Source organism: Dendrobates tinctorius, unplaced genomic scaffold (genome assembly GCF_039654945.1).
Source record: "Dendrobates tinctorius isolate UK_male_01 unplaced genomic scaffold, ASM3965494v1 ptg000117l, whole genome shotgun sequence".
NCBI lineage: Eukaryota > Metazoa > Chordata > Amphibia > Anura > Dendrobatidae > Dendrobates > Dendrobates tinctorius.
The window spans coordinates 12,172,505-12,190,301 of NW_027361785.1; the positions used below are offsets into that span (position 1 = coordinate 12,172,505).

Here is a 17,797-nt window from a genome sequence, read left to right on the forward strand (position 1 = left end):
GAGGCGGGAAGGATTCCGGGGGCCGCTGGAAGGGTGAGTATATCCCAATTTTTTATTTTAATTCTATTTTTTACAGGATTATGTTACCCAGTCCATGGAGGAGAGTCTCCTCTCCTCCAGACCCTGGGTACCATCCACACATGAAGCGCTCACTTGACGCATGGTGGGCATAGCCACATGCATAAAGTGAACGTTTCAGTGCAATCCTATAGCTGCGGAATTGCAGTGATTCCGCAAAATTAATGAACATGCTGCAGATTTTACTGCTGTGCGATTCCGCAGCAGTAAAATCCGCAGCATGGGCACAGCAACTGCAGAGTCCCAAAGGATTGGGAATGCGTTTTATTTGTGTTTTTTAAGCGTTTCTGCTGTGGAAAAAAAAGCGGCAAAAACGCTTAAAAAATGCAACGTGGGCACACAGCCTAAAACTTAAGGCAGAAAGATCCACAAATAAGCAACAACTGAACTCAGCTGCAGTAAAGGCCTGGCAAAGCATCACAAAAGAAAAAAAAAACAGCATTTGGTGACATCCATGGCTTTCAGACTTGAAGCAGTCATAGTCTGCAAAGGATTCCCTATAAAATATTACAAATGAACATTTTATTTATGGTAAAGTTAATTTGTCCAGTTACTTTTGAGCCCCTGAAATTAGGAGGTTTTATAGAAAAATGCTACCAACCCTCCTTAAATCAACCTACTGTATATACTCGAGTATAAGCTGACCCGAGAATAAGCCGAGGCACCTAATTTTACCACAAAAAACTGGGAAAACTTATTGACTCGAGTATAAGCCTGGTCTGCATGGCTCCTCATCCCCTATCCTAGTATGCATGGCTCCTCATCCCCTATCCTAGTATGCATGGCTCCTCATCCCTTTCCTAGTATGCATGGCTCCTCATCCCTATACTGTAATGTATGGCTCCTCATCCTTATCCTTGTATGCATGGCTCTTCATTCCTATACTGGTCTGCATGGCTTCTCATCCCTATCCTTGTATGCATGGCTCCTCATCCCTATCCTAGTATGTATGGCCCCCAGCAGAAAAACATAAACAAAAAATCCTACTAATGGTCCCTGCGCTCGCTCGGATCGTCTTGACTAAAGGAAATTAATGTTCACTGCACTCCCTGCCAGTGGGCGTGGAGGGCAGTGCATATTCATTCCCTTAAGTAGCGGGCACACATGATCGCCCAGCCGCTGCAGGAAACAGTGAATATTCATTTTTTTAAGCAGAAGGCGCAGGCTTTAGCCGCAGCAGCCGGCTCCTACCTCCTGTTGCCCTCTGCTCCGTCGCTGCCGCTCCCCCTCTGTCTTCTGGGACCCAAACTCGGGTATAAACCATGGGTGGCTTTTTCAGTACAAAAAATGTGCTTGGCTTATACTTTAGTATATATGGTATATCAATAATATGGGATGCACCCTCTCAGATACAATCACAGAAATCCCACAGACTGTGGTCATATGGATTTGACTGATGCAAATACTATGCCACTATTTGTGAAAGCATTTTTTATTTAACATTTATTAAAAACAAAAAGAACATACGCAATGATAATAATAAGCAAGATTACCTCAGGGACTACACTAGGAAAAAGGTCTATTGATAGAGAAATAATGAAATCCAAATATCATGAGATAATATGAGCAATAAACAATTCTACCAAACAATATGGCAGATGCTGTTAATATTATGGTCTAATTATATGTTTATTTATGTTTATTTATTATTTGCTTATATCATATTCAGCAGCGCTTTACATAGATTATCATGGAAGTAAATCAAAGTGCATAGAGTATATTCTCTGAAGGTGTATTCTAGAATTACAAACAATGACATAATAGCCCTATATATGCTGAAACAAGTATTAATAAAGGTGGTAATATATATCTATACGTGGAGACAGCCAGTCCATAAAGCAGATAACATTCTTTAATGTACAAACCAATGTCCCAGTGAAACATTGCATGGTATCACCACCAAAGGAGAAGGGAAATTAAAGTAGCACCAAAAACTGAGTATACCCAACAAGTAATCAAAAACTTCTGAAACTACATGATACTACAACAGTGGATGGTGCTAGCCTGGTGCTGTCCAAAGCCCCGACGCGTGTTTCACCCTGCTTCCTCAGGGGGCGTGTGCATTCATTTATTTATTTATTAGGTTAGAACATGTAGAGTAAACTACACAAGTAAGGCACTAATTATGTATCTCATGGATATCTATCCCTCCCATATCTATCTATCTATCATCTATTTACCTCATATCTAACTATCCATTTCTATCTTTGCACATCTTTAACACATAAAAATATTTCATTTATATTCTACATTCTATTCTGCTACGTGTCACAAGGACAGGACATGGATGTCACACTTATGTCATAGGTATGCGGTACTTGTCATTCGTGTTGCCAGAAATGGATATGTCCATTTCTGGGTCACACGGACATTTGCGCAGCAGTGTGTTTGTGTCTCTGGTACTTGTGATAACGACACACATACCATAAACACGGACGTGTGATGGGGGCCTAAAACTTCTCATTTTTAAACGTTATGTTTAAAATCACAGTTTAGATATATGTTGAATACATTCTTGCTTATAATATGAATCATTTTTACAAAGAATAATCTATATATATATAAAAGAAAATGTATGTGTGTGTGTGTGTGTGTGTGTGTATCAACCACCAATCACAAAGCATCTTTCATTTCACCAGAGCTGTTTAAAAGAAGCTGAACTGTGATTGGTTGCTATGAGCAACAGTTTTTCTTGCAACCAATCACTAAGCAAAGAAGCTGAGCTGTGATTGGTTGCTATGAGCAATAGTTTTCTCACTCCACGACAACACCTCAGCAGACACTGACCTGGTGGGAGAAATCTAGCATCCCCGGGAACATAAGCTCCCAGCCATTGTCTGCCCCCCAGAAAGGATCAGAGTACATGACAGAAATTAATTCCCCCCCGCCGATATACCCATCACACATCCTCCATGCCATAGGCACATCTTCCCTCTTAAAGGGATCATTGGTATGGAAGTCAGGGCAAATCCATCCAGCGCTTTGGTTTTTACCCCAGGCCTCTCTTAAAGGGATCCCCGGTATGGAAGTTAGGATGTGGGATATTAGGGGTAGTAGTCCGATGGCTCTGGCTGACGGGATGATGTGGTTATTAGGGGTAGTAGTCCGGTGGCTCTGACAGAATAATGTGGGGGTAGTAGTCCGGTGGCTCTGACGGAATGATATGGGATATAAGGGGTAGTAGTCTGATGGCTCTGGCTGACGGGATGATGTGGGATATTAGGGGTAGTAGTCCAGTGGCTCTGACGGGATGATGTGGGATATTAGTGGTAGTAGTACGGTGGCTCTGGCTGAGGGGATGATGTGGGATATTAGGGGTAGTATTCCGGTGGCTCTGGCTAATGGGATAATGTGGGATATTAGGGGTGGTAGTCTGGTGGCTATGGCTGACGGGATGATGTGGGATATTAGGGGTAGTAGTCCGATGGCTTTGGTTGACGGGACAATGTGGAATATTAGGGCTAGTAGTCCGGTGGCTCTGAGGGGTTGATGTGGGATATTAGGGGTAGTAGTCCGGTGGCTATGACGGGATGATGTGGGATATTAGGGGTAGTAGTCCGGCTGCTGTGATGGGATGATGTGGGATATTAGTAACATAGTAACATAGTTATTAAGGTTGAAGGAAGACTTTAAGTCCATCTAGTTCATCTAGTGGTAGTTGTCCGGTGGCCCTGGCTTACGGGATGATGTGGTATATTAGGGGTAGTAGTCCGGTGGCTTTGGCTGATGGAATGATGTGGAATATTAGGGGTAGTAGTCCAGTGGCTCTGAGGGGATGATGTGGGATATTAGGGGTAGTAGTGGGATGATGTGGGATATTAGGATATTAGGCCTTGGCTGACGATGATGTTGATGATGTGGGATATTAGGGGTAGTAGTCCAGTGGCTCTGATGGGATGATGTGGGATATTAGGGGTAGTAGTCCGGTGGCTATGACGGGATGATGTGGGATATTAGGGGTAGTAGTCCGGCTGCTGTGATGGGATGATGTGGGATAGTAACATAGTAACATAGTTATTAAGGTTGAAGGAAGACTTTAAGTCCATCTAGTTCATCTAGTGGTAGTTGTCCGATGGCCCTGGCTTACAGGATGATGTGGTATATTAGGGGTAGTAGTCCGGTGGCTTTGGCTTATGGAATGATGTGGAATATTAGGGGTAGTAGTCCAGTGGCTCTGAGGGGATGATGTGGGATATTGGGGTAGTAGTGGGATGATGTGGGATATTAGGATATTAGGCCTTGGCTGACGATGATGTTGATGATGTGGGATATTAGGGGTAGTAGTCCAGTGGCTCTGATGGGATGATGTGGGATATTAGGGGTAGTAGTCCGGTGGCTCTGGCTGACAGGATGATGTGGGATATTAGGGGTAGTAGTCCGGTGGCTCTGGCTGACAGGATGATGTGGGATATTAGTGGTAGTTGTCCGGTGGCTCTGGCTGATGGGATGATGTGGAATATTAGGGGTAGTAGTCCGGCGGCTGTGACGGGATGGTGTGGGATATTAGTGGTAATTGTCCAGTGGCTCTGGCTGACGGGATGATGTGGGATATTAGGGGTAATAGTCCGGTGGCTCTGGCTGACAGGATGATGTGGAATATTAGGGGTAGTAGTCCGGTGGCTGTGACGGGATGATGTGGGATATTAGAGGTAGTTGTCCGGTGGCTCTGGCTGACGGGATGATGTGGGATATTAGGGGTAGTAGTCCGGCGGCTGTGACGGGATGATGTGGGATATTAGTGGTAGTTGTCCGGTGGCTCTGGCTGACGGGACGATGTGGGATATTATAGTGAATGTGGCTATGCGGAGCAGGCGGGGCTCTACACTCAGCTTTATATATATATATATATATATAGATATAATCATTATAATTTGTTATAACTACGGTAACTAGCTAATTACTATGCCCGGGCAGCGCCGGGCTCTTCAGCTAGTAGTTAATAAACTTTTAATGCCACCTTATCATTCTCCTTATAAAATGTTATTTCCATTATACAGTGGCACTCAGAACAGAGAAGCAGGACAAATGAAAAACAAGATCGCACAACAAGAGGCCGAGCTTGAAATGACAAGACGACAACTATCAACAGAACGATTTGAAAGGCAAGTATATATGCACATGCAGAGACTACAGTGGGTACGGAAAGTATTCAGACGCCTTTAAATTTTTCACTCTTTGTTTCATTGCAAGCATTTGGTAAATTCAAAAAAGTTCATTTTTTTCTCATTAATGTACACTCTGCACCCCATCTTGACTGAAAAAAACAGAAGACATGGTTCTCAAATCTCCTCCTTATTAAAAAAAGTAAAATAAAAAATACACTTCCAGGGGAAGTTTTAGTGAAAATACTTATTTTCCATACTGTATATTGTGCCACATGTAGCAATCTTCCTTATCAGTGACCCATTGTATCATCTTTGCTTTATTTCATAGTATAGAAGTGGCTGCTGCACTCAATGGTATACAGTTGTACATTATTTGGTGCGCTGCTTCAAGGTGTGTTCACAATGGTCTGGACTGGAATCGTCCTGTAAAAGTGCAGCGCAAAAAGGGCATAATCCAAATTAGTGTAAAAACTACTTTGCTGTGTACATGTTCACTCTTTTTGTTATGTCTTTTAACCACTTCAGGGTTCAGAAACCTTGAAGCGGTTAAAAAAAAGTAGAATGTTAACCTCTTTAAAAAAATGTTTTACTTTATTCTTACTTTTACACTTTGTCCCACTATGGGACAATCATTTTGTGCAGGCTGATCGCTTCTATAGCATGCAGATGAAGCATCTGCATGCCATATAAGCTGTCAGCGCTGCAGTTTCTGTACACTGACCTGAGAGATTTTGTGGTCATCACTGTGCATGACCGGGAATTTTCTCAGCTCTGGTAACCAGGATGTTGTCATGATGACATCGGGTTACCATAGCAGTGATAGGGACCCCATGTTACACCGCGGGGTCTCCGATCCAAAGGCAGAGGGGCTGTCAGCCCCTGTGCTGGCTCTGGAATGCAAAGATCTTGTTTGATCGCAGTGTTCTGGGTAGTGCCCAGGTGTCAGCTGTGAGAATCAGCTGACACCCGACCACGATCGGCCGCATTCCCCCCGTGCGCGCGGCCGATCACCATGGCGTACTATCCCATCCATGGTCAGACAGGCCCAAGGCACATGGACGGGATAGTATGTCAGATGGCAGAAAGGGGTTAATTCTTCAGGCATCTTCTGCTAGGCAACTTCTCCCTGGTTTTAGCTAAATAATAAAAATCTGCCTCAACAACTCAAGGCTTTTTCGTTCAAGATGTTGTGTACACATACCCTCAGAATAAAAGGTTCTTTAAATCTTGGACAGACTTACAGAACGAGCATATGAGTCTGGCTTACACGTTCTACCCCAAACTGATTGCCAGCCTTTTTTGTAGGAGCATTTCCTTGTACAAGTTTGTATACTGTGTATAGGGAAAAGTGTCAATCACTACACCTGTTTACTGGTTATATACAGTGAGTAAAATTAGTATTTGATACACTGCCGATCTTGCAAGTTTTCCCACCTACAAAGAATGGAGGGGTCTGTTATTTTTATGGTAGGTACACTTCAACTGTGAGAGGCAGAATCTTAAAAAAAAAATCCAGAAAGTCACATTGTATGATTTTTCCATAATTAATTTTCATTTTATTGCATGAAATAAGTATTTGATACAATAGAAAAACAGAACTTAATATTTGTTACAGAAACCTTTGTTTGTAATTACAGAGGTGAGACATTTTCTGTAGTTCTTGACCAAATTTGCACACACTGCAGCAGAGATTTTGGCCCAATCCTCCATACAGATCTTCTCCAGATCTTTCAGGTTTTGGGGCTGTTGCTGGGCATTATTGAGTTTCACCTCTCTCCACAGATTTTCTATTGGGTTCAGTTTTGGAGAATGGCGAGGCCTCTCCAGTACCTTGAAATGCTTCTTATGGAGCCACTCCTTAGTTGTGTTTTGGGTCATTGTCATGCTGGAAGACCCAGCCACAACCCATCTTCATTTCTCTTACTGAGGGAAGTAGGCTGTTGGCCAAAATCTCGTGACACATGACCCCATCCATCCTACTTTCAGTACGGTGCAGTTGTCCTGTCCCCTTTGCACAAAAGCACCTCCAAAGTATGATGTTACATGGTTGGGTCAGAGTTCTTGGGGTTGTTCTTTTCCTTCTTCTTCATCCAAACATGTCGAGTGCAGTTGATACAAAAAAGTTAAATTTTAGTCTCATCTCACCACATGACCTTCTCCCATGCCTCATTTGGATAATCCAGATGGTCAATGGTGAACTTCAAACGAGCCTGGACATGTGCTGGTGTGAGCAAGGGGACCTAGTGTGCCCTGCATGATTTTAATCCACGTTGTGTTTTACTAGCGGTAATGTTTGAGGTTGTGGTACCAGCTCTCTTCAGGTCATTGACCAGGTCCTACCGTGTATTTCTGGGCTGATTCCTGACCTTTTTCAGAATCATCCTTACAACACGGGGTAAGATCTTGTATGGAGCCCCAGACCGAGGAAGACTGACAATCATCTTGTGTTTCTTCCATTTTCTAATAATTGTGCCAACAGTTGTTGCCTTATCACCAAGTTGCTTGCCTTTTGTCCTGTAGTCCATCTCAGCCTTGTGCAGGTCTTGAATTTTGTCCCTGGAGTCCTTAGTCGGCTCTTTGGTCTTGGCCATGTTGGAGGGGTTGGAGTGATTGAGTGTGTGGACAGGTGTCTTTTATACAGGTAACAAGTTCAATCAGGTGCAATTAATACAAGTAATGAGTTTCAGAGTAGAAGAACTTCTTATAGAAAAACTAACATGTTTGTGAGCGCCAGAATTCTTGCTGTCTGGTAGGTGATCAAATACTTATTTAATACAATAAAATGCAATTTAATTATTTAAAAATCATACAATGAAATTTTTTGGTTTCTGTCTTTCACAGTTGTTGTGTACCTACGATAAAAATTACAGAACCCTCCATTCTTTGTGGGTAGGGAAACTTGCAAAATCAGTAGTGTATCAAATACTTATTTTCCTGACTGAATGGTATTCTATGGCATTAAAGGGAAGTGAACGGAACTAACCTGCAATACCACACACATCATGTATTATCATGTAGACAGCTGTTGCACTGTTTTTTGAATAAAGCAGCCTTGTTTTTCTAATCCTGGGCAGCACCTTCAAATCTTACCTAACCACAAAGATCCAGTCCAAAGAAGTAATCTTGTCTTCAGTTTAGCCTAGTACAGCCATTCACCCAATAAGTCATACCTATTTTCCCAGTTTTTAATATATAACGGGGTGATCTTCCATTCATCCTATGACTCCTCTCTTCCTGTTGTTTTAAAAATTAAATCTGCTGGTACTACATAGCAACTCACAGCATGTATAAAATATATACTTTTCGGATTCAATAGCAAAATTCTAAGTTGTTATGTCTTCTATTAATGGCTCTTATTAACTGTTCTTACTCATCTGTAGAGAGTTTGCTGTCAAAGAGCTCAGACGCCAGAATTTTCAGCCAACCTCGACCTATAGAAGAACTCCAAGTCCATCCAGACTCTCACCGGAGCGTTTCTTCCGTTCTCCTGAGCGCCATTCCAGATCTCCAGAAAAGTCGACAGAGAGGTGAGAGACATATATTGTAAAAATGATGACAAAGATGGAGAGTGAAGTACGTGTTGTACCCATTACCATGTATCACAGCATAAATATGAAGAAAATATTAAGTAACTGGCTTTAGACAGTGCCAGAAAAAATAACCATTGTGCCAAGATATCCATATCAGGCAAGATCTACAAAAAAAGATGTTTGCCAGCATACAGACTAGAAAGTACAAGTAAAATCGTCTTTTCTTGGAAATCCATCATCCCTTTTGTTGGCCTTTCTGAAGTGCAATATACCATCACCTTATAACTTGTGAATATTCCTTGAAGTTGAGCCCAGCAATCACTGTATATAGTAATGACAGCTCATCAATATTAGTAATTTCATTGTCATCACTGTGCAGAGACATTTTCAACATTTTATGTAGATTTTACACTGTGAAATTATATTTTAAAAATGGCAACATGTAGAGTTGAGCGAATATCTTCGGTTCCCCGCTTATTCAGCAAGCTATAGTACTTGCCAAATAAGCTACAGCGGGAACCCAGATACGTGGATCGCGCCGGCTGAACAGCTAATCGGCGCCGCAGCTGCATGTGTCGCGGCTGTGTAACAGGGACAGCACATGCATGGAGAGCCTGTGTGTTGTGATAGTGACACAGCCGTGACACATGCAGCTGCGGCGGCGATCAGCTGTTCAGCTGGCGTAATCCAGGAAGCCGGGTTCCCACTGTAGCTTATACGGTAAGTGCTATAGCTTGCCAAATAAGCGGGGAACCGAAGATATTCGCTCAACTCTACTAATAAGGAAACTGCTTACACGCGAGATATGCAAAAGAAAAAAAAACTTCTTAGACTTGCTATCAGATGCATAATCGTGACGTGCAACTATCATTTTGTAAAAGTTTTTATATATTATAGGCGCTGCATAGTGTCCTGAGACCCCTTACTGATCTCTTGAAACATTGCTCTAAAGTGGTGGTATGCAGACCCATAGACTTATTATTGAGCCTGTGCACTGCTCAGAACAGTGTTTTGACCAATCAGTGGGGATCTCAGGACCAAAAGCTTCAGCTATTAGCAACATTCTGTAGCTCCTGTAATATATACTTAAAAAAAAAATAATAGTTACACTTTAGTAAAAAGATGCCCTATAATTTTTTTTCTGCAAATGTAAAGGTTGAAATTACCATATTTTTGGAATCTTTTCTTTTCTGTTTTCTGTAGGAATGACTTAGTCATTTGGCCCTTTCTATTCGTTAGAGGAAAATGACGAAAAAAATTCTACTTAAAATAAAATGCTACTTACAAAATGTAAAGTCATAGTGCTATTTCAGATGATATTTTTGTTGTTATATTCTGATTTATACTTTTGTTTAGTTAAAAAAAAAAAAGCTAACTTTCCCAAAGTTATCAAGCATCGGTCTTGCTAAAGAAAGGAAATGGTGCTTTGGGGATCAACTCATGACACTTAGAACAATGGTTTTGTAGAGGAAACCTTTTTATTGTTTTGGTTGAGAATTCAGGTGATACTAAAGGACTTGTCCTGCAACATAATGTGTGACACTTGAAGACTTCCTGGGTTAGTCATTGGGTTTCTTCAGAGATACAAATAGATCTGCTTTTATTTCTGACTCTGAACTGTAGGTGTTACTCTGAATTCACTTGTCTGTGTCAGGACAATTTCTTCTCCAAAACAATTGAATTTCCTCTTAAAAAAACCCAATCCTGTTTTGACAAACCAATAAAGTCCTCACATGGATCTCTTACATGTGTCTAAATATGGCAAACATACATACAAACATAATTGATTCATGAATATAAAAGAACATTTAAAACAAACAAATTTTTGATTGCAGAATGAGTTTTTTTATTTCCTTTGTATACTAATACATTGCTTCTACACCATATTTTTTTATTCCTAATTGTAAATACTGAACTTATGTGGACTACTGTTATACGGAACAGTGTCGGTCAAAGTCCCATTAATTGACAGATGCCCCTTGTGGTTGCAGGAGACAATCATTTAATACTACAGCAAAAGCTGAAGTGTCCTAAAGAGCGAAAAATGACAGATCACTATAACCAAAGTAGCATAAAAATAGCTAAAGCAGAACACAATGCAGCATCATCATTAAGTTTTCCGAAATATGAAAATACAAATATTGAGCTACATTTTAATCTTGAAGTTGAGTTATAGACACATGATAAATTGTACTGTCACTATCTCAGTATCACAAGTGCCCACTGATATTCACTAATGTTCGTAACCAATGCTGGTTTTAAAACCGCCCTCATATCTGGAAAAGTCCATTATACATATGTTACTTTTTCATTAATATTCTGTGTTTTTTTAATGGACCATGGTTGATCTATGAGCTGTGGAAGTTTGGGTGTATTATGATATCAGCCCAGGCTAATGCGTTTCACAGCACTGTGCTGATGGAGCATCACTTGAGCTCTACTCTTTGTTAGGGACTTCAGCTGTGAATAGAATAAGAGACAATTGTCCTGTTACTGTTTCCTGTAGAGTCGTCCTATAGAGTTAAATGTTACAAGCTGCCTCTGCACATTCTAACATTTGTCTGACTCTGTCGTCACTATTTGTTATTATGCATTGTGCTGTGATGACAGGCTAATTGCAATCCCATAATCTAAGTCCATGTCCCAGCAATTGGATCCAGTATCGAGAGAGCTATAGTGAACTGAGCATGACCTGAAATAATATATGCTAGCTGTGAGCCTATGAAAGCTGTAGAGTCTTGAAGATGATTATCTTGTAGCATACTAACAGAACAGAATAAATGCATGTAACATGTTCCAGACCCCTCTGTCTCCACTTAGCCCCATGGCTGCGTCTTTGTTGCAGGCGATGTGTGACAGTCCTGTTTTATTCCTGGGTCTTTTGGTGCCAGAAAGACCTGGGTGTGGCTGTCTGCTGCTTAAAACCCTGAATGTTTGACTTCCGCTGCCAGTTAATAAGTTCAGCTTACCTGGTCTGTAGTCCTAGATTTTGTTGTTTCATCCTGATATATCCCGACAATACACATGTGAGCTTTTTCGGTTTTTTCCTATTTAAAAACAACAGAATTTGCATAGAAGTCTCCAAAACCAGTTTCTAAAAAAGCTATGAACAGAACCTGACCCAACTTTTATGTTGACTATAGCTGTAGCTATTCTTGGCACTTTTGCAAACGTCCCAGATAGTTTCCAGTTTATGATGACAAAGCCACATCCCTATACATCTGCCATTGAGAAGAAAATAGTCAGACAGGTAGAATTTCAACCCATATCCTAGCTGTGTGGCACTAGAGATCTCTTCTGGATAGATACCATTGATTCAACCGTAGAAATGACATGCATGTTCAGTTTAAATGATGTGGACACTTGTAGTTTTCACACTTTGTAATTAGCGACGAGCGAACCTGAACTGCAAACTTGGGGATTGGTATCGGACGCCTGGTGTACGGTGCTGAACTCCAAACACAGACCCCTCCTTGAAGTCTGTTTTACAGTTCAGGGAGGAGAGAGAGAGCTCCAAAGTTTGTGTCCTCATTGATTTATATGGGCTTCGGGTTTAGGTTGAAGTTCAGGAACAGTTCTGGTGCCCGGACCGAACTTTGGACTAAAGTTCGGTAGAACTTGAACTTCCATGCGTCCACTCATCCCTATTTGTAATATATTGCATGTGTATTGTGCAAGAAGAAGTAGAATTCGTAAAAAACTAAGCACAAACCCAAATATATTATTAATTTATTATGCTACGCATAATTGTATTACATTTTCTGACCATTATGTCTGTCCTCACTATATAATCTATGGCTATGAATAATTGTGTTACATTTCTGACCATTATGTCTCCTCTCACTATATAATCTATGGCTATGAATAATTGTATTACATTTCTGACCATTATGTCATGATTTATTTTGCAGGAGTCATCTATTTAGAGACTACTAAACCATGGATTCAAAATGTAAGATCTTTCAAGATCCATCTTCAGTGTCATCTCAAAGTCATTATCCATCTTCTTTGTGCAGTGTCTTACTGCATATCATCATTAAATATGTGTAACCTTATACTGGCATCTCATTTTGTGCCCGTGCCTTTCTCTTTTAACCATGACAGAACTGTTACATAATGAATAAGCAGTCATTGCTCAATGGTTTTGGATGTTATGTAGAATACATGGGATCATCTACAAAACATTTTCTTCTTAATCATATAATAAGTAACCATATGTTAAATGCTTCCATGAAAGCGTCATTGTTATCTCCCAAGGTTCCAGGTAATCTCACTGTCCTTATAGTTTTACAATAACCGTCAGTGCCCTATTAATTCATGCCTATTTTTCAGAGGCACTTTATGAAATATATTACAGATTTGTGAAATACAAATTTACAGTATTCAAGGAACCCGTGAAAGGGTATGTGCGCACGCCGTCTTTTTAAGTCCGGATTCCACCTCACTAAAGGTTAGACATAATGAACATTAGCACGGCAATCTAGGAACAACTTGCTGTGCATATGTTCCTTTTTTTTTTACTACTTTTAACAGCTTCAGGCTTCGAAAGCAGTGAAGAGGCTAAAAGATGTGACCTGACCATTCTGGTTGGAAGCAGGCACTATTTTATATATAGAGAATTAAATAAAGGTGCCACAAAAATGAAGGGAAAAAAAAGACAACAACCATGCTGGTACAACGAGGTCTAAACATGTTGTGTGCACATACCCTAAGCATACTGGCTGTCATACACAGCAGGCTTCAATCTGCCGGTTGATTCTCAGAGAAACTGCTAGGTAGGGCAGTTCTCATACCTACAAACATATCCTGCATAGTGGTTCACAACTATATCAACATTTTTTTCATAGATAAAGACAGTAACATAATAAAGTTTTTAATAAATTTACAGCGTGGGCACCAATCAGACTGGGGGCACAATAATAGTGCTGAAAAAATAAGATCAGCTATATATATTAAATACTCAATTTTTCTACACAAAACTGTTCTACTTGCATTGTAATATCAAAGGTTTGCATAATTTTAATCGGTTTTTGGAGTTGCTGTTTTTCTTTTTTTTTTAACAATACATTTAGATTTTTGTGTGATTTGTATATTTGATATGCATTTAAGTAATTAATGAAGTTTGTTTATTTTGTAAAACAGAGTAAGAAATAATTTTATTTATTCAGAGGCTGATTAGATTGGATTTCTTTTTATGTAGCCATGTACAACAATTTTGATGGCAACTTCAATTTTTATTAATTGTTTAAAGATTTTTTTTATACTGATTTTTTTATTCAATAAAATATATTTCGTATTGTGGTGTATGTGGTATGGATGTATTCAACATCTCTGCTTGTAGGGGTTTTCCGGCTTCAGAAACCCTATGGTTAAAGTTTGTTTATAAAAAAAAAAACAGTCTGCGTTTCTCATCCTCCCTGTGTCCAGTGTTGAGTCTCCACCGCTGCTCCCATATTTAATAATGGCTGCAATGCTGACTTCAGGTAGATAGCACTGCAGCCAATCAATGAGCTTTGTGGCTCTGAGTTGCCCGTGCCGTTTACAAGGGCAGATCCACTGAGCTTACTTATTGGCAACAGTACTGTCAACTTAACATCAGCACTGCAGACAACAGAAATCAGAAGCAGCGTCGGAGACATAGCACTGGACCGGTGGAGGGTGAATAAAGTTTTTCAAAAAACAAACTGCGCCAGGAGACAAGACTTTTCTGAAACAGGGCCAGATGTTATATAAAAGTAAATCAGATTTTTTAGCCTTGGCTTTTTAGGAATTGCAGTGTATAAAAGACTATAACACAAGAGAAAAATCCATGTAAAAGATGAGGTATAAAGTTGTGACCTATCTTGTCTTAAAATGTGCACTTAAAGTTTGAGGGTATAGTTATACGGGTACAGAATTAGAAGTTGCATCTGGACCTGAGAGGGCTAAAAGGCTCCTCTGTCACATAAGAAGACACCACCAGCATAATGTCATGGCTCGGTTTGGGGATTCGATCCGCTGACCTGTTGCTCGGTGGTAAGGGTGTAACAGAAACAGTTGTGTACCTGCCACTGAAGACAACAACTTGTGTAGTGTGAATATTGACATGCGGTTTTATTGCGTTTTATGTTGACATGTAAAGTGTATATAGTGTGTCGTAACTAATGCAAAGTATGATAAGCAGTGATGAGGGAGTATACTCTTTGCTTGGGTTTTCCGGAGAATGCTCGCGTGTCCTCCAAGTATTTTGGCGTGCTCGGAGATTTAGTTTGTGTCGACAACGCAGCTGCATGAGTTACGGCTGCTAGACATACATGTGGGAATTCCCTAACAAACAGGAATTTCTCACATGTATTCAGCCTGTACAGCAGCCATAAATCATGCAGCTGCATCGACATAAACTAATTCTCTAAGCACGCCAAAATACTCGGAGAGCACCCGAGCATGCTCAGGAAAACCCGAGCAACGAGTATACTCGCTCATCACTAATGATAAGTACTGATGCTGCTGTGTGGGTACTGTAAGGTAATGCCTAAGGTAGCCTGGTACACTCAGCTTAGGGGTAGGGAAAACATAGGACATAGTTTAGTGACTTTAGATATAGATTAGGATCTAGGGTCAGAGCAGTGATATGTAGTACATATCGTACCAAATTTCCTGCAGACCTTCTCCTGCAATGTCCGGGGCTTATGGCCCAAACTAGGCACTGAGGAGTGTGCCTTAATCCCTTCCATACAGAGGAAGGAGAATGGAGGAGAAAGGAAGGAGAACGGATGGAGAACTACATGAGGGAAACGTAGCGGATCTCGGGAATGCTGTGGTGCCGGATGGAGAGTCCCTAGGCCAAACTGGAGCTGTTAAAATAGAGAAAGTCTGAGCTGAACATAAGCGGATGCTTGATATATATTGTGTTAATAAAACTGGAACCTGAGGGTGCTGTGCCCAATACTGGGTGTTAAAGACAGATGTACTTGAACTGTCTAGTAAAGTTGAACTTGTTAAAATGAATCGGGTGTCCCGTGGACCTGAGGATAGAGAGAGAGTGAAGGCCTCCGGCCTGCAAGTAAGTGCACTGCAATGTACATCACACAACACTTATGGACTGAGACATTGTGTGTTTGTAAAGTGCCAGGGCATGGAGAAGCAGCAGCTCGTCCACGCCTACTGTCTACTGAGCCATTGCCTTTTCTTCCCTGTCCAAATGCTGATGGTTTCTGTTGTCTTTGTTCCCCTTTCTTGGTTTGCTCCTATCCAGATGTATTCCATTTTCGCGTTTTGGTATACCCTATCACCATCTGGGTTGGGTTTTATATGTTCACCCTTCATTGCACTTCCTTGCTGGCTATATCACTAGGTGGACTTGGGTTTATGAGATTCAGTCCTTCAGCTAAAGGGTTTACCTTGCTTGCTAAACATTAGTTGAATTCCTGCAGTGAGTCTGTTTGTTTTCCTTGCCAGTTCCTCTTCCTTTCATTTTTTTATGGTTCTGGGAGATTAACTTTTACCGTTTACTTTTGGCCCTCTTACCTTTCCTGCTCTACCCTATATGAACGTGTTTTAATTATCTCACCCTGGGTTTTCATATCTTTCTACACACTTTCCTTTCCTCTTGAGCAAAAGCAGGAAAAAGTATCAGTACTTGAATTAAACTTCCATTTATTTCATCCATAGTTAAAAATAGGAATATCTCATTAAAAAAATACAGAGTGATTCTATTTTTTTTAATCATGGATATCCCTGTTTTGAATGGATGACATAAATGGAAGTTTTATTCAAGTACCAATCATTTTCCTCTTTTTGCTCATTCCATACTGCTGGTCGGCAGCATGGATAGAGGTACATACTACTGAGGCAGCGACAAGGCACGGTGAGGCTTTTCATGTTCCTGCACATTTTTCCTCTCTTGTTGGAAGTGTGTTGCGGCCTCCCCTCAGGTTCATCAGGAGGTACAAGAAAACCCCTCGATGGCCTTATAGGGAACCAGGTCCAAGGTGGTATTTTTGAATTGTGCGGAAAGGCCCTTTCTAGTATGTACAGGGACCAGTTGGGTATGGGTGCGGCGTGTCACTGTAGTATTTCTTCCTTTTTTTCTCTTCACCACGACAGCACCCACTGAGAGAGGGGATCCGTCCCTAGGAACAGGAAACATACAGAGAGATAAAAGGGGCGGTCCCCCTCGCTCCCTCAGTTGGTTTCCTGTTCCTGGAAGGAACCCATAGAGAGAAGAGGATACCTGGCCTGGTTGCTGCCTGTACAGCATCCATATGAGCTGCAGGGGCCCCAGAGCTGGAAGCAGCGTCAGGGGAAATCTGATATTCAATTCCCCCCTCAGCTGGTAATGCAGCGTGAGGCCTGGTATCGGTGTGCCTGGCTCACGTACGATGCATATAGCGGCAGGAGCCGGCACCTATGGAGACTCCCCTTGGAGAACGCATTACGGACCAGAGCGTCCTGACTCAGGGTGAGAGCGTGACTCGGCATCAAGGCTACCGGCACCCCCAGGTATGATGCGAGACCGGGAATGGAGTACCGAGCACGCAAAGGATGCGGTGAGATGCTGAACGCTGATTCCATAACTGACTCCTGGCGCATGGTCAGTGGTATTGTCCGTTCCGACCGGGAGAGGCCGACCTGGCGCGTATGAGAGGCGCAGCACGGCGCAGAAGGCCAGCAGTCGGGGGCTTGTCATGGTTGATGCAGCATATGGCTGGAGTGGAACTGGCTCTGGTCCGACAGCGTAGACCGGGAGAGGCCGACCTGGCGCGTATGAGAGGCGCAACACAGCACAGAAGGCCAGCAGCCGGGGGCTTGGCATGGTGATGCAGCATATGGCTGGAGTGGAACTGGCTCTGGTCCAACAGCGTAGATAGGGAGAGGCCATCCTGGCGCATATGAGAGGCGCAGAAGGCCAGCAGCCGGGGGCTTGGCATGGTGGGCCTGAGTCCCAGAGGGACGATGAGAGCCGTGACAGATTGACTCCCCCCTCGGCTGATAATGACTGCGTGAGGCAGGGGCCGGGTGGGGCCATCCTCGCTCACAGATGCAGCATGATATGGCTGGAATGTAACTGGCACGCGTTTGCGCAGAGGGTCTGCAGTTGAAGGC

At 41.9% G+C, this 17,797-nt stretch overlaps 1 protein-coding gene across 1 annotated transcript in view; it reads left to right on the plus strand.

Annotated features, from left to right (window-relative positions):
• TSGA10 (testis specific 10) overlaps positions 1–13,950 on the plus strand; it is an 80,334-nt gene extending 66,384 nt beyond the window's left edge. The window contains exons 18-20 of the mRNA XM_073590549.1: positions 5,076–5,184; positions 8,568–8,710; positions 12,625–13,950. Of these exons, the coding sequence (XP_073446650.1) occupies positions 5,076–5,184; positions 8,568–8,710; positions 12,625–12,649 (277 nt within the window). The 3' untranslated portion in view covers positions 12,650–13,950. The remainder of the gene's footprint in view (positions 1–5,075; positions 5,185–8,567; positions 8,711–12,624) is intronic.
• Positions 13,951–17,797: the final 3,847 nt, after the last annotated feature.